At 43.2% G+C, this 18419-nt stretch overlaps 1 protein-coding gene across 1 annotated transcript in view; it reads left to right on the forward strand.

Moving 5' to 3' along the window:
- The window catches only part of LOC141110648 (cell adhesion molecule CEACAM8-like), a 53829-nt gene extending 35866 nt beyond the window's left edge, over positions 1 to 17963 (forward strand). The window contains exons 6-7 of the mRNA XM_073602123.1: positions 10208 to 10269; positions 11350 to 17963. Of these exons, the coding sequence (XP_073458224.1) occupies positions 10208 to 10269; positions 11350 to 11385 (98 nt within the window). The 3' untranslated portion in view covers positions 11386 to 17963. The remainder of the gene's footprint in view (positions 1 to 10207; positions 10270 to 11349) is intronic.
- Positions 17964 to 18419: the final 456 nt, after the last annotated feature.

The following is an 18419-nucleotide window of genomic DNA, read 5'->3' on the forward strand; positions in this document are numbered from 1 at the left end:
AAAAGCACTTGTGTGTTTAACCAATCTTTTTTTTTTGTACATTTCTTCAAATGGGGTGTGGCAAGGGGTGTGTCCTATGCCTGCATACTTTTGCTGATAGGTGTCCCTCATTCCCATCTCAAAAAGTTGGAAGGTATGCCCGTGTCCACCAATGCAGCCTGCAGTCCATCATGCAGGGGAGCAGAGGAGAGGAAGAGCATTGCTGGCCGGATTATAAGAGGCCTGAGGGACATCACTGGAACAGCTTTGATTTCAATTGCCGTGTTCCCGCCGGTAGGTGTCCCGTACAGCCCCGCCCCCTGGCCGGGGAACTTTGATAGACCACCCTTCCAATCCCGGGACGAGTGATGTGTATCAAATTCCCCGGGACCAGGGGATGGGGCTGTGTGGGACAGTGAGTGCGGGGAACACTCAGCTACTGAAATGAAAGCCGCTAGTGATGTCCCTCGCGCTCTGATCATCCAGCCAGCTCTCTCCTCTCTCTTCCCCTCTGCGAGCGATGGGAGAAGGACTCCCATACAACCCGACGGTGCTCGCCCCCCCTCGCTCCCAGGCAGCCCGCGCTCGCCAGCCCTCAAAATCCACTCGCAAGATGCGAGTGGAATATATATATATATATATATATATATATATATATATATATATATATATATATATATATATATATATATATATATTTTTTTGTGTTAAAGCAGTTGTAAAGCCTGATGGCCTTTTTACCTGCTAGGCTGTCTGAGGGCCTTTCTAGGAGCAGGAGAGCAGCGTAGGGTTGGGACTGCTGGCTTGTAGTCCAACCAAAAGTTGCAGTTCAGCCAGACGGGGAACCAGCTGTGGTTGGAGGTAGAAGGTGGAGCTGTCGCCACTAAGGGACCATCCACCTTGTTACCGGAGACCACTGGGAGTAAGCTGAAGCCAGTACCAGAGCAGACTTCTCGCCAACCGGGGACGGTGAATAAAACTGGGAAAGCCAGGGACCTAGCGAGTCAGCGGGGGTGACGCTTGAAGAGTATCTGTGAGTGCCAAGTCAGGGACCCAGCAGGGAAGCGGGGTGACTCTTGCCGACCAGCCACCGTCATTATACTGCGGCAGGTCGGCACGATCTCGCGAACCGTCATAGCTGTACGTCGGCTCCTTTAAGCACGCGCCCGCTGCACTGTGGGGGTGCCGATGCTCGTGACCGGCAGGCGCAATGACCGCCAGCCACGTGTGATTGCGGGCACGAGAAGCAGAACAGGGACGTGTGTGTGTAAACAAACAAATCTCTGTTCTGTGAGGAGAGGAGATGCAGATCGTGAATTCCTAATAACTAGGAACCACGATCTGTCATCTCCTAAAGTCAGTCCCCTCCCCCTACAGTTAGAGCACACCTAGGGAACACAGTTAACCCCTTGATCGCCCCCTAGTGTTAACCCCTTCCCTGCCAGTGACATTTATACAGTAATCGGTGCATTTTTATAGCACTGATCACTGTATAATTGTCAATCGACTCAAAACTGTCTGTTGTGTCTGCCATAATGTCATAGCCTCGATAAAAATCACAGATCCGCCATTACTAGTAAAAAAATAAATAAATAATAAAAATGCCATAAATCTATCCCGTTTTGTAGACGCTATAACTTTTGCACAAACCAATCAATATACACTTATTGCGATTTTTATTACCAAAAATATGTAGAAGAATACATATCGGCAATTTTTATTACCAAAAATATGTAGAAGAATACATATCGGCCTAAACCGAGAAAAAAAAATTTGCTTTTTTTAAAAAAAATTGGGGATATTTATTATAGCAAAAAGTACAAAATATTGTGGTTTTTTTCAAAATTGTGGCTCTTTTCTTGTTTATAGCGCAAAAAAGCTCTATTTGTGGGGAAAAAAAAGTATGTACATTTTTTTTGGGGACAGCATCACACGACCGCGCAATTGTCAGTTGAAAGCGACGCAGTGCCGTATCACAACAAATGGCCTGGTCATTGAGCAGCCAAATCTTCCGGAGCTGAAGTGGTTAAGGAAGATACTGAGTGCTAAAAGCGGAAGAGCTCAGGGGATCCAGTGGCTAGTGGATCTGACGTCTAGTGAAAGACTAGGAGTTCGTTGAGTAAAGATCCACAGTGAGTGACTGTGGGGTAAGGAGAACTGTTTGTGTTGCCAATAGTTGAATACAACTACCGTTAGTAACTGCTACAAGACTGTTGCCATAAGAGACAGCGGTCCTCCCTATACAGAAGTGATGTCCGGCTGGAGGCCTTCACCTGTATAGCTGTCTGCCTATAGAGGTCTTGGAGTCTGACAATTATCATTGCATATACCTAATGGTGTCCTGGCCACCATTAGGCCTCAAGGGACCCGGGACTTTGCTACAGTTATATAGTTGCTTTCATCAAGTGTTAACAAAATTGAATTGCACCACTGTGTGAGTTAGTGCCCCTTATTGCCAGAGGCCAGACTATTGCACTGAACCCTGCACTGAAAGATAACATCTTTTCACCTTTCAGCGACACCACCGACTACAAAGGTAGTTTGAAGAAAGTAGCACAAAACACCAATTTGCCTCCAACAATTATTTGCACACATTACACCCCACCCTTTCCTGCACTTTTTGCTGAACTCTGCCTTTCTCCATGTGCTGTTAATAAAAAGGGAGGAGGGCTCTGCCCAGACGGACACATGCTGTGTGTGTCTCTTCCTATGCAGACTGTAATCTCCAGCAACTACACAGAGCTGCTGCAGGTGTCAGAGAGCCTTGCCTGCCTCTAGGAACCTTCCACATGTAGGGGGGTTGCTGGGACCTGCAATCCAGCCTGAAGAACACCAGCTGCTGGATACTGCAAAGATGGACTCAACCAGTTATGGTCTCTTTCCTGTGCCAGTATGCTGGGGCAGCCACAAGCCTGAGTTAGGGACTAGGGATGTTAGGGAAAGACTGTACACTTTTTGAATGGTTTTGCTGAGAGTTTCCAGCAAAGCTTTTGAAACTTTGTCCTTGGCAGGGTCAGGGAGGTACCAAATAATGTTTTAACACTACATCCCTCAGAGACTGGTTTTGGGAATGAGAAGAACCATACACTATCTGCAACTCCAACTTTCCACGCCCTGTAGCCCAACCCCTTTCTACTTAAATACCCCTGCTACGGGAATCTCAACAGGCCAAATGGCATATACACCACAGCTAGTTAACACTGACATTACTAAGCAGTAACTTTGGATGCAATGCACAAATGACAGTACTGGCACTTGCCTACACAGATGTCAGTGATCCTTGGCTGTTATCACAAATGTCACACAAATCAGCCCCTGATGCAACCTCTCAAGTTGTGACTTGTTACAAAATTAAAATGTACAGCCGGATCACTGGGGTGAGAGAACTTAGGAAATACTTCCTACTGCCCGCAGCAGAGTAATGATATTATTGCTGCCTAGGCAACGTCACTGAATAGAGTGTAAGGACTGCTTTTCAGTTATAAAAAGCATAGCTTTTCCTTGTATCTTGTACCTAGTTGTTTTGTGTTTCCAGACCCTCCAGGAGCACAAACCACTATGTTTGTATTGTTACTCTGACTCTTGTGGCTATGGTTACCAGACCCCCTTCTAGGTGCTCAGACTGCCTGCCTTCTCCTGTTTTAAATGCTGTACTTGCCTTTAAGTTAGAATGGGGCATCTACAGCAGCCCATCGGTTGCCACAGGCCTCTGGAGTGTGTCACATTTTGATACAGCCAGAGAAGCATTTCTCGGAAGTCCTAACATGGCAGCAGCACCTTTTCTTGGACATGTGGTCTATCTGTTCTCTTCCAATTGCTCTGGGGGTACCAAGATGCACTTCTGATGACGCGGCAAGATGGTTCCGGAAATAGCGTGACGTACTCCTGGTCGCGAGCATTCATATTCTAGGGAGCCCGATCACACTGTTTGCTGGGCAACCACCTCCATTAGACTCCCACTAGTGAGGCTGTGGTCTTGCTGCTAGTCTTTTCTCTTTTTGACAGCAGTACAAGTTCTGCAGGCAGTAGTTACAATGAGGCGGCCTGGCAGAAGATGGCGTTAACACCCCTGGAAAGAAAGGAGTACCCATGCATGCAGTCTCAACGGCTGCTTCCACCTCCACTCCTGCTCCCAAGGTAAGTGCCTCTCGTCTCTTTTCTGGTGAAGGTGGCAGGTCACCTTGTTGTTACCCATCCGCCACACCGTCACTGTGTGTCACCCATCCACCACCATCTCATAGCTTGTCACCCATCACCCACCCCCTCATTGTGTGTCACCCATCCTCCACCCCCTCATTGTGTGTCACCCATCCTCCACCCCATAGCGTGTCACCCATCCTCCACCCCACAGCGTGTCACCCATCCTCCACCATGTCATAGCGTGTCACCCATCCTCCACCATGTCATAGCGTGTCACCCATCCTCCACCCTGTCATAGCGTGTCACCCATCCTCCACCCTGTCATAGCGTGTCACCCATCCTCCACCCTGTCATAGCGTGTCACCCATCCTTCACCCCCTCATTGTGTGTCACTCATCCTCCACCCCGTCATTGTGTGTCACCCATCCATCACCACGTCAAAGATTGTGTCTTCATTGTACACAAAAACATCACAGAGCTGATAAAGATAAAATTTACTTTATAATCACTATAACAAATTTCAATTGTATTATATAATATTAAGTATACTGAAAAATTATATCTCTGCTTTATGAATTTTAAAGTTTTTGTGATAGTTTTTTTTTTACATTAATTTAATTAGAATATACAACTGTATTGTATTTTTTTTAATTATTGTTATCAAATTTAATATTTAATCATTTTGAATATTTCAGAATGTCGAGTTGTTTTATTAAATCGTGCTCTGTTTCATGGAGAACAGAGAATACTTCATTGTATGCCCTTCCTCATGATTGAGAGCAAATCAGAATATGGCTAGATAAACTATAAAAATTCATGGACAATATTGTGGTTATCTTTTAAAGGATTTCTAAATCAGAAAAAGGGAAATTTAGAATTTGTTCCAGACATTTTCAAGAAACCGATACTGAGATGAGAGGTACACAAAAGGTTCTAAGGAAAACAGCGTACCCTACATTAAATTTGGAAATAATTAGTGAAACCTCTCAAGCAGAAGATGAACACAATTATTACAAAAGTCAAAGAAAAGAAAGTTCTATGCCTTCTGAATCCTCTATAAATATCATAGAGATTCGCTCTGGAGCTAATCAAACTCCTAAATAATAATAATACTCGCATCCGAGTGTAGATATTGATCTATCTTCTACACAGAGATCAAAACAAAAGCACTGTACTATTTGTTCGCAGGCTCTTACAATCCCTCGTAATCCAAAAATCAAGAAAATACATTGTGGCATCCAGTGTGACTGAAAAAAGTATGTTCGAACAAAAAAGAGCCAGGTATCCCTACGCAAGCCTACAGTATCTGTTGCTACACAGTGCTCTCTGGTTGAATTACCTCCATTTTGTACCTCAGGAAACAGCCTATGATGACATTTTACATTCCTCTTTTTGTGAAAATCGGTCGCAGGAAAACAGCAGAGATCGAGAACATGTAGAGGACCAACAATACAAGCCAATAGTACATCACGATCCTAACATCTTCATTCTTGGATTGTCGCCAATTAAAACTACAGTACAAGAACCGGTAACATCTGTTGCTGTAGAAAGTAATGAATTGGACATTTCTTTCACTCCTCCTAAAAAAAGAAAGATTATAGACAACTAGACATGTGCACACTGAAATATTTCGTTTCGGAATTTCGTTTTTGTCCGAAAAATAAATTTATTTAGTTACTCCCGAAATTTGTTTTTATTTATTTCGTTAAAAATTGCATTCGTCCGAAAATCCAAATTAAGGTCGAATCTGTCATTGAAGGCTTATGGTGTCTGTTGAATGTTCAAAGAAGATTCGACGGAGCAGCTAAACTGTACGACGCCGTATAGTTTACCTGCTCCATCGAATCTTCTTAGAACTTTCAACAGACACCATAAGCCAAAGTACGTGTGTACTTAGTTCTAGCTATTTTACTGCTCCTCCTCTTTGGTTACAATCAGCCAATAACATTCATCATCATCATTATTTTTAGTTATCTTTTCTCCCCTACGTCGAATCTTTTCTCTATATGTCGAATCTTTTCTCTCTACGTCGAATCTTTTCTCTCTATGTAGAATAATCTTGGACTAATAGAGTTAAGGTTAGGCACATTCGACCACAGGTTCGATGGACACAGATTGTTATTGTCATCATCATGTCGAATCTCCTATCTATATCGAACTGTTGTAGCAACAAAAACGAAAATAAAGCATTTGTTTATGTTGGATCTTTCGTTTTTCGGATTCTGCACTTTCGTTATCGTTTGTTAAAACGATAACGGAAATACCTGAAATTCGGACGAAAACTAATGCACATGTCTAGAGACAACTCTTATTGTCCCTCACAAGAAGAAGAGGAGCAAATCTATTATGAAATGGAGGATGGAAGATGAAGAATTAAACATTGATTTACAGGATCCTGACCTTTCTTTTTTGTATTTGCCACAAGAAAAAGGACTTGCCAATGTGGCAAGACAAAATACATTTTTAGTTTTTTAAGAATGCTTAGATGAATTGTTGATGTAATCTTGTTGCTTGCAAGATCCACATTGCATTGGGAGCATAATAGCACTTAAAATATACATTATTATTATACAGGATTTATATAGCGCCGACAGTTTGCGCAGCGCTTTACAACATTAGGGTAGACAGTACAATTACAATACAATTCAATACAGGGGCAATCAGAGAGCCCTGCTTGTTAGAGCTTACAATCTAAGAGGGAGGGTAAAGTTATACAAAAGGGTAATAGCTGTGGGGGATGAGCTAATGGAGAAAATAGTGCAGTTAGATGGAGGCAGGATAGGCTTCTCTGAAGAGGAAAGTTTTCAGGGATCGCCTAAAAGTGGATACATTTGGAGACAGTCTGACAGATTTGGGTAGGGAATTCCAGAGGATGGGCGAGGCTGATATGGGAGGAGGTGATGAGGGAGCTAGAGAGCAGGAGGTCTTTGGAGGAACGAAGAAGACGATTTCGGTTGGTATTTTGAGACTAGGCTAGTGTTGTAGCTTTGGGGAGAGTTGTGGATGGCTTTGTAACTTGTTAGTATTTTGAATTTAATTCCCTGGGGGGCGAGTGGTAGGAGGGATTGGCAGAGAGGGGTAGCAGACACTGAGTGGTTTGTAAGGTGGATGAGTCTGGCAGCAGCATTCATGATGGACTGAAGGGGGGATAGTCTATTTAAAGGTAAGCCAATGAGGAGGGAGTTGAAGTAGTCAAGGCGAGAGATAACCAGGGAGTGAATCAGGAGCTTTGTGGTTTCATTGGTTAGAAAGGGATGTAGTTTAGAGATGTTGCGGAGGTTGAGGCGGCAAGCTTTGGAAAGTGATTGGATGTGGGGCCGAAAGTACAGTTTAAAGTCCAGGATAACACCTGTGGGGATGGGTGGATGGTTTTGCCATTGCTCTTGACAGATAAGTCAGGGGAAGAGGCACGTGGGGGAGGAAATATTATAAGCTCGGTTTTGCACAAGTTGAGTTTGAGGAAGTGGTATGACATCTATACAGATATGTCTGTTAGTAAGTTAATGATGCGTGAGGAGACTGATGGAGTGAGTTGAGGGGTGGAGAGATAGATTTAGGTGTCGTCAGCGTAGAAATGATATTGAAAGCTGTGAGAGGCTATCAGCTGACCCAGGGAAGAGGTGTAGATTGAAAATAAAATGGGTCCAAGAACAGAACCTTGGGGGACCCCGACGGAGAAGGGAAGAGGGGTGGAGGAAGTAGAATTGTAAGTGACACTGAAGGTACGTTGGGATAGGTAGGATGAGAGCCACTGAAGAGCATAGTCAGCTGGATCTGCAATAATAGTGCATGCCAAGTGCAGTTGTAAACATAAATATAAACTGTGGAGAAGCCAACCCTTTATAGGGTGCATGACAGCAGGAAACCTGTTAATTTCATCAGCAATAGTATGTAGTGGATCCAATTTTTTGAAGGTTCTGAATTTTTTTTCAATATTGGAAATGTGTAGCATTTGGGCAACAACTCATAATAACCAAAGAAAATTAATATTTCCAACAATTGAACATCATTGGACCACTCAATGAAAAGGGATTATTCAAAATATAGGAGAGAATGGTGTTACATTAATTGGTGATGGCCAATGTGATTCACCTGGCTTCAATGCCAAGTGTTGCACCTGGATACAGAAAAAGATTGTATCATTGATTTTCAAGTTAAGCAACTACAACCGGGTCGGACCTCAGTGTCTCTTGAAAAGTTGGCGTTTGTTGAGGCCTTGGAGCGTGTTTTAGGGGATCAAGTTAAGGTCAAAATCATAGTAACCGGCAGACATGTCTCCTTCAGAAAAATAATAAAGGAGAAATATACTCAAATAAAGCACGAATTTGACGTATGGCATATGGCCAAATCGATTGGAGCAAAACTTGTCACTGCTAATAAAAAAAGTAATTGTAGAGAACTTGCAGGCTGGGTTCCTTTAGCAAAAAATAATTTGTGGTGGTTGCCAAGATAATGCTATGCTACTTAAAGAAAAATGGCTTTCCATGAGTTATCATGCAGCTAATGTCCATGAATGGACAAGAAATTGTCTATACCATCACTGTTCTCATCCACCACTAACAAATGATGAAGAAAGGCAATATGAGTGGCTAAAACATGGATTTGCAGCTCTAAATAACCTTAATGCCATAATACAAGATGCAAGACTCCTAAAGGAACTTGATCATCTTTCTGGTTTTTACCATACTGGAGAAGTGGAAGTATTTGATAGTATGGTTTTAAAATATTGATCCAAACGCCATCATTTCTATATGGACGCCATGGTTGCAAGAACACAACTGGCTGCCCTGGACCATAAGTAGGCTGCAATCAGTTGTTAGAAAAACCAAAAAAATTTGCAACCCAAGGGGTCCTTACGTTACCATTATGGCTTCAGCAAGGCAAAAAAAGACTGGTTCGTCAGCAAATTATATATACACCTATGTCTTAGAAATTAATGAAAGACATTGTTTGTGAGGTTATTGACCTTGCTGCAGGAATTAAAACATTTCCATGGAATTCTAGACAGGACACTGTTTGTAAAAATATTGCTTTCTTTTCACGACCTGAAAAAAAAAGATCTTCTCTCTAAGTCTCTCTCTAGCTTTACTTAAAAATACATTTGTTATATTTTCAAAAGAAATATTTAAAATTTAAAACCATTACCAAATATTTAAAAAAAAAAAATTAATTACATTTAAATCTAAAAAAGTTCATTCAAAACCACTTTTTGCTATTTGGCACTGTGCTACTTTAACTGACAATTGCGCAGTCATACAACGCTATAAGTAAATTAAATTTTATATAATTTTTTTCATACAAACAGAGCTTTCTTTATTTGATCACCACTGTTTTTTTTTTTTTTCTTTTGCGCTATAAATAGAAAAAGACAGAAAATTTTGAAAAATACTATATGTTTTACTTTCTGCTATAAAAGATATCTAATAAAAAAATAAAAAATAAAATGTATTCATAAATGTAGGCCAAAAGGTATTCTGCTACATGTCTTTGGTAAAAAAAAAATCCAATAAGCGTATATTAATTGGTTTGCATGAAAGTTATAGCATCTACAAATGATGTTATATACACCATGGAATATATATATTATTTTATATATACTAATGGTGGCGATTAACGGCTTAAAGAGGAACTGTGATAGTGCAGAAATAAACAATCATATACAGTATATACGTGTTTCTGCGCAGCCGGCTCGCACTATTGCAGTAAAACTACAATGCAAAGTATATGCATTCTAATTTTAACCTCCCTAACAATAATAATTGCTAATTGAATTACTCGCCAATGATACTGTACAGGTCCCAAAAACTGAAAATTTTTAGTGCCAGAAGAAATTGCTTGGTTTTTGTAGTAGGATCTTATATTAACCCATCTATTTCATATTATCAACATATGCAAATTAATATGAATAAGTATTAATATAATTATTATTATTAATTCACTATTAATAGTTAATTCTATACTATTTCATAATAGAGACTAATAATTTCTATAGAAAATCTACATCTAAAGTTGATTCAATGGCTGTTTTGTTACTTTCTATATAATTTTTAAAGTAACTGCGAATAAATGCATTTCTAATCAATTTCAGGGCAGGAAAGGGAACATCAAACCTGCAAAGAATACCCAGAGGAGACGATATATGCAAATGAGGTAAGCAACTAGTTTGTTTGTAAGGAATGTGCAGCAAAGATGGCCAGATCTGCGTGGCTACGCCTAGAAAGTGAAAACTAGAGTATATATAGTGAAGTAAATAAAATTATAATAAAACAAAAATGATGCAAGTGAACTACAACCATATAACCAAAAATGCCTAACTAAATACAGTATGTACAATATATACAAAACGAGGAACACGGATAACAGGGAGCACCAGGGATGCAAGGAAGGGTGGAATCGGGACTGGGTGCAGGAACAAGGGGAGCAGATGTAAGGCAGCAGGGCACAGGGTACAGGAGGCAGGGCTAGAGAAAGATCATGATCAGGAGCAGAGCAGGATAAATGGCACTAGCACAGAAAGCAACTCAAAATACTGACACAAAGGGGGAGATTTAGAAAAACTGGTGCACACAGAATCTGGTGAATCTAGTACAGCTGTGCATAGTAACCAATCAGCTTCTAACTTCAGCTTGTTCTATTAAGCTTTGATATAAAACCTAGAAGCTGATTGGTTAATATATGCAGCTGCACCAGATTTAGTAAATCAATAAACCAAAGTGTAATGGCAGAGGAGGACCTATATACCTGCCCAGCAGCCAGCATCAGGTGGAGACTAAGGCTGGCCATACACTATTCAATTTTCCTGTTCAACTTTCCTTTAGATTTACCAAAACCATATAATAGGAGGTCAAACCTAAACACTTTCAATTTGGATGCAATCAGGTAGGCCCTTGTACTACATAGTTGAAGGTAAATCTAAAGAAAATTGAACAGAAAAATTGTATGGTGTATGGCCAGCTTCACCTTCCACTCTGGGAAGCACAGTGTCACAAGCAGGTGATTCAGGTCCTGACATTGTTGTTGGTAGTAGTAATGGGAGTCATAGTTTTTTTTACTTGCTTATCTGTCTCGACTTTCTCAGTCCTGTGGGTAAGGAATCTCTCCTCCAGCATGCGATGCTGTCTCCTGAGTAGTGCACCTCCCCTAATGGGACCACACCTGTCTCCTGATAAAAGTTTGTACTTTCTGTATACTTCCATTTTACTAATGTTAAATATGTTTCTTTTGTTGCAGTGTTTCTACACAAAAAACCGTGTATACCAAGGATGACATCCTAAAGTTTGCCTTTTGAATAACAACTTTGTTCTAAAAGGGAAGATTTCACTTCACTCAATAATGAGGAATAATATTGAAACTTTGTTAAAGTTAATCTGGATTATTTTTTTAGTTTATTCAATATTTCTGATAAGGCAGAGTTACCTCCTGCACAGTTCACATATATACCCGTCCAAAGCTTTTTTTCAGGGGGAACGCAGTTCCGGCACCTCCAGCACTGAATGCATGTAATGAGAAAAGATGATGGGGTGTGCTGGAGTCTATTGATGCTGGCCATTGGACGATCTATTGTTACTGGTGGGGGCTATTGTTGCTGCGGGGGTCTTATGTTGTCGGGGGTCAGTTGTTCCTGGGAGGGATCTGCTATTGAGGGAGAGGTCTCCTGATGCTGACTGCTGGGAGATTTAGTGTTGCTTGTGGGGTCTATTGCTGCTGGAGAGGAATCTATTGTTGCGGGGGGGGGGCCTATTGTTGCTGGCTGCAGGGGATCTATTTTACTGCTTTAGGTGTTTTCACTAACATATTCTATACAAATTACACAAAATGATAAATGATTTTGTGTATTCTCTAAAAAGAGTGGTGCTGGGAGGTGGGTAAGGGATGGAACCAAGAGACAGCACTTGAAGGTGAGTAGGGGTGGAGACAAGTGGTGTCTTGGAATAGGGAATACCTGCATCTATTCTCTGAGAAAAATGCCCTTTAACCCGTCTATATTTGTTGGGAGATAGGAAATAGACTTGGAGTTCCACTCCATGCCAGAAGAGAGAAAAAAAGCCTTTACTTTGATAACTATACATTGCATGCAAGGCCAACAAAAATTAATTATTTGATCCCAACAAGATGGCACTTCCTGACATACGCTGGTACTACCGATCTCATTAGTGGACGATAATACGTATTTGCTGGGAACAGGGGCAGACTGACCGTTTGGGCACTCAGGCACTGTCTGGGGGCCCCATCAGGGTTGCCAGCCTCAGTAAAAGCAGGGACAGTTTGTAAAAATCGTAGTATTTTTACATCTGTCCCTGAAATGGCCACTACCGACATGCTCTTGCTGTACAAAATCTCGATATTATAGCTGCCCAGCTTCTCCACTGCCTTCTCAGCCAATGGGAGCATAGTGTACACGCCCCCTTCTCCAGCGCAACTTCTTTAACATGAGAGCAGGAGATAGCGACAGCTGGAGGACAGGAGAGGGAGTAGGGGACAGCCTGCAATGTGGGACAAACTACTGCCTGATACAAGGTAAGCTGGGTTGAACTGAGCTGATTGAAATGTATTATTGTCAATGCTTACCCTGGTGAGCAGGGGGCAGGGGGAGGCTGTGTTTCCTCTAGCAGGACTCCTCCTGTCTCTTAGGCTGCTGTTAGATCGATGTTGTATGTGTGAGAAGTGCCCTGCTTCTGGAGAAGGATGTTCTGAATTTCTCCCCCAATCTCTGCTACACCTCCCTACTCATTACCTGCTCACCACTACACAGGCACAGCCTCCTCCTCTCCTGTATCACCACATCCAATGTCTGTGAGCTGCTGGGGCACTACAAGTACCAGCAGGCCAGAAGATGGGGGCAGCAGCAGTGTGTTCTATTAGGCTGATTTTTGGGTGAAAACTGCTGTTGCGTGTATGTATGTATACTGTGTGTTACTGTGTGCGTATGTCTATGTGTATGTATACTGTGCATGTGTATGTATACCAGGGGCGGCCCCTTCATTAAGGGCGCATGGGCGCCGCCTCCTCTATCACGCCACCCCCCTATATGAATAATGGATAGATTCATGCATAGCATGTTTTCTTTTTTTAGTACTTTTGCCATTTTGTTTGCGCACCCCCAAAAATGTTGAGCATCAGCCGCCCCGTGTGTATACTGTATGATCAATCTGTGCCCACTGCTGCTCAACAGAAGTTGCTCTAACAATCCCATACCCATGAAAAATCCACTTGTTGCCATCCGGGGGCATCTGAATGGCCCCCGAATGGTGCATGGTGGTGAATGGTGCACTGCTGAGCTCGGCCTTGGATGAGGCAGCAGGGAAGGTCTGGGTGCACACCTGTGCAGTGACATCATGACACACATCAAGCATGACTTTTATTCACATGCCCCACTGCTCGATCTGAGGCCAACCACAGCAGTTCACTATTCTGTTGACTCTACGACTCACTTGCACAGTTCAGAGCCTACAACATGCATATTTTTTTTTTAAAGCCTTTTGCCGCCAGCTGCCTACCACACCAAGCACTAAGGTGTATGTAAGGGGACACTGATGGGGGCTCTGCCGCAGGGTGGGACTCTGGGGGGCTCTGCCGTAAGGTGGCACTCTGCGGACTGTGATGTATATGGAGAATGTTGGGACTTTGATGTAAGGGAGGACTCTGATGTGCTGACTGCTGTACTCTGTATATTGTTTTGTTTGTTACTTACCCCTGACCCAGTACTCTGTACATTATACTGTACATAGACCCGACCAAGGTGTTAATTGTCTCAACAGTTGCTGGTTTTAATTAAGTTCTTCTGTAAGGTTGCCTCAGCAAACCAAAAATATCCTTTTTTTTGTGCATAAAAAAAACATAGTCAAAGGATCATTTGTTTTTAAAATAAATGTTTCCATTATATGAGATGTATTTGTGTCTGTGAGATTATCAGTTGCGACACAGTAATTAGAATTTTATGGGTACAGGGTCTGTGGTATGTTTGCATTATTTACAGCAGATACAGATTCTGTTGAATCCTACTTTAAGACTCTCCCACTGGCCATGCCCATTGTTCATCATGGTGCACTATGCATGCCGCAGGTCATCATCTCCCTGGTAGGAGTCCCAGTGCAGTATTTTGCCCAGTAAATTGCCCAGTGAAGAGAGGAGTTGGAGGAGGGGGCAGCACAACTCAAACGAGGCAGCATGTCCTCTAGGGGGCAGCTTAAGGGCAGCCACCCTACTGCATCACACCGCAGAGCTCCGCATTTGCAGGGCGCTGCTGACTCCTCCCTGATTTTGAAAAGTTCCTTGGTGTGGGCCTTTTTTGACACACGTGCAGCAGATCGCACCGTTGCTGTTTGCAACCTATGTCTGAAGCAGATCAAGTGGGCCAGAACAGCAGCCGCTTGGCTACATGCTTGACCAGACATATGATGACCTCCCATGCAGTCCGTTGGCAACAGCACTTGAAAGAGCCACGACAAAGAAAAAGGCAGACTTCTCCTTGCTCCTCATCTGGGATCTCCAACCCCACTATACCTCCAGTCCTCTCAAAAACCTGTACTGAAAGAAATGAAGGTATAGCAATAGGTGTCCCAAGTACTTGCAGCCAATCTGCTATAAGTACACCTACATCTGATTTTAGCAGGCAAATTTCCCTACCCAAGTTGCTAAACCATAAAAAGAAATTCAGTCCCAGCCATCCACATGCTCAGCATCTGAATGCTAGCTTGGCCAAATTGCTAGCACTGCAACTGCTGCCTTTTCAGCTGATAGACTTTGCCCCCTTTCATGAATTTGTGGAATGTGCTGTACCTTAGTGGCAGATTCCAAAACACCATTTCTTTTCACAGAAGGCCATTCCGGCTCTCTACCAGCATGTGGAAGGCAATGTTTTGGCCTCATTGGACAGGGCGGTCAGCAGTAAGGTGCATATTACCGTGGCGCTGACTCATGGGCAGGGACGTTACCTTTCCTTCACGGCCCACTGGGTAACTCTGCTGGCAGCTGGGAAGGATGCAGGACAGGGTTCAGTATTGTTGGAGCTAGTTCCGCCACCACTCCTCCAAAATGCTAGTGGTGATTCTGCCACAGCTCTCTCCTTCACCCCCTCCTCTTCTGCTTTCTCTATGGCCTCTTCTGCAGATTTGTCCTCTGAACTAGCAGTGCTCCGTAAGCATTCAAGGGCCTACGCAAGCACTCAAGCAAAAAGATGCCATGCGGTGCTTGAGTTGGTCTGCTTAGGGTACAGGAGCCACACTGGGGCAGAGATTCTGTCAGCTCTGCAGGGGCAGGCTCAGAGGTGGTTGACGCCACGCCAGCTTCAGCCAGGAATGGTTGTGTGCGACAACGGCACCAAACTTCTCTCCGACAGGTACACTTGACCCATGTTTGGCACACGTCTGGAATTTGGTGGTGCAGCGGTTCTTGAGCAGGTACCCAGGGCTTACAGGATATCCTGAGGCAGGCCAGAAAAGTCTGTGGTCATTTCCACCGGTCATACAATGCCAGTGCTCGGTTGGCTGACATTCAAAGGCAATGCAACCTGCCCGCCAACCGCCTCATTTGTGACATGCCCACCAGGTGGAACTCAATGTTGGCAATGCTGCAGCGGCTGCACATGCAGCAGAGGGCCATCAATGAGTACCTGTGTGAGTATGGCACCAGGACAGGGGCAGGGGAGCTTGGATTCTTTTCGCCACGCCAGTGGCTACTGATCTAGGATGCATGCACTGTCCTGTCAGCAGCGACAATGCATGCACCAGTGATACTGTCCCTCTTGTCTTCCTGTTGGAGCACACGCTTCGTGGAATAATGGACAGGGCACTTGAGGCAGAACAGCGGGAGGAAGAGGAGGACTTCCTTACCTCTCAAGGCCCCCTTTAGCCAGATAGTATTCCTGCGGGCCCGCCCAACACGCAGGAAGAAGAGGAGGAGGAGGAGGATTGTGTTAGCATGGACGTGGAGGATTACACTCAGCAGCAGTCTTCAAGGGATGGTTTTCAGTCCCCAGAAACCCAAGTTGTACCTGGCTGGAAGGAGGTTGTTACGGATCATGTGATCCTTAGGGACTCAGAATCGAATGCCTCTGCAAACTTATGCTGCATGGCCTCCCTGATTCTGCAAAGCCTGCGAAAGGACCCTAGGATTTGTGGTATCAAGGAGAGGGATCATTACTGGCTGGTATCCCTTCTTGATCCACGTTACAAGGGTAAGGTTGCAGAACTCATTCTGCCTTTGCAGAGGGAGAAGAGACTGAAACATCTCCAGGAGGCCTTAAAGAAAGGTTTTGCAGTGCATCTCCAGACCCTGGGAGGTTAGAATTTCTTGGTGCTGGACAACGTGTTGCTGAGGCTTTGTTTAGTCAGAGGAAGAGCGGTGTAGAAGGTGGCCGGCTGACCGATGCCTTTAGACAATTTTTCAGTCCTCAGCGTCAAGGTCTGATCGGTTCAAGCAACCATTCCCAGCATCTGCATTACATGGTGCAGGAATATCTAGGGGCAAGAGCAGACTTGGGGACCTTTCCAACAGACCATCCACTGGGTTACTGGGTCTTGAGGATGGCCCACTGGCCAGAACTTGCTCAATATGCAATTGAGCTACTGGCCTGTCCTGCACTCAGCGTTCTTTCTGAACACACATTTAGTGCTGCTGGAGGGTTTGTAACGGATCTTAGAGTGCGCCTGTCCATAGACTCCGTTGATAGGCTCACATTCATAAAAATGAATCAGTCTTGAATCAGCAGCTATCAAGCACCTGATGCTGATGTAACTGATTAATTTTTCTATGGATGTGGGATCATTTGAAGACTGCCTATGCTGAGTGACTATCCTATTCCTCCTCAATCTTGATGATGCTAGCTTCCAACAATATTTTTGGTTTAGGGCACCATCACCACTTCCTAAGGCACAATTTTTCTTGTTTCTTTATTCATATAATTACAATTTTTGATCTAATGTTTCACAGCAGGTTTCGTTCGTGCACCCAACAAGAGTATCTGTGAGGGGTTACAGTGTTGTGGCACCACCACCCAAGGCCAAATTTTTCTACCCCTGTTTAACAGGGACGTGTAATTAAAATTTTTGATATAGTATTTCACAGCAGGGCCCGTTCTTGCGCTCACCAAGAGTAACTGTGTGGGCTTACAGTGTTCTGGTACCACCAACACCTAAGGCCCAATTTTCTGCAGAGTATATAGGGCAGGCCATAGAGTATATATACTTCTGTTCAGAGTATATAGTACCTGGGGGCCCCCACGCCATTTAAAAAAAAAAATTGGGTGCAGGGTTCCCCTTAATATCCATACCAGACCCAAAGAGCCTGGTAATGGGCTGGGGGGGGACCCATGTCGTTTTTCTCAATGATTTTCATATATATTGCATATATAAGCAGTTTTAAATGATTTTTTTTCCTTTAGAAATGTGCATTGATACATGTCCCCTGGGGCAGGACCCGGGGTCCCCAAACACTTTTTATGACAATAACTTGCATATAAGCCTTTAAAATTGGCACTTTTGATTTTTCATGTTCGTGTCCCATAGACTTTTTTTTTTTTCTTTCATAAAGTGCCATAGACTTTAACAGTGTTCACGTGTTCAAATTTTTTGCATATTCGCATGTTCTGCTGCGAGCCGAACCAGGGGGTGTTGGGCTCATCCCTAGTAAGCACCCCTGTCAGTGATAAATGGTTTGTCTGAACACTCTAAATGCTACATCTGCACTGCATGTTTGTTCTGTTGAAACACAAGGAAAGGAAAAGGAACCATCTAAAAGCTACAATATATGTTCTCTGTTTTTTGTTGACGTTGTTTGGGAGATGTTTTATGCATCTTTGTATAAAGAATACATTTTCAATAATAAAAAAAGTTGCAATCTAAGTATTCTACTACTATTCTTTCTGAACTCTTTAAAGTTTTATCTTGTGCAGCAAATGAGTCCCATACTTAACAGATGTAGTTGCATTATCATGTACTCTTTTCCAACAAGCTAAACAAGTGATTGTGGGCACTTATCTGTATCTATATGTCAAGCAATGAATGTACAGGTTTGCGTTTTCTTATATTTTTTCTGCTTATTGTTAAAAATCCTGTGTTGCACTGGGGTGTGAAGTACCCCTGTAGTTTTACCTTTGACTGTTATCTATAGGGAGGCTCTATATCCTGGACTTCCCAGTATGTGAGCTATGTTTTGTATTTTCTTGCAAAATAAATAAAACCTTTATAAAATCGGATTACAAAGAAAAAAATGGAAGTACAGTAGTTATCGAATTTCAAAATTTGAAGGTTCCGGGGTTTAGCGGAGGGCACAGGTGCACCATCCCTCCCCAATGCCAACAG

The sequence above is a fragment of the Aquarana catesbeiana genome, linkage group LG10 (genome assembly GCF_042186555.1).
Source record: "Aquarana catesbeiana isolate 2022-GZ linkage group LG10, ASM4218655v1, whole genome shotgun sequence".
Lineage (NCBI taxonomy): Eukaryota > Metazoa > Chordata > Amphibia > Anura > Ranidae > Aquarana > Aquarana catesbeiana.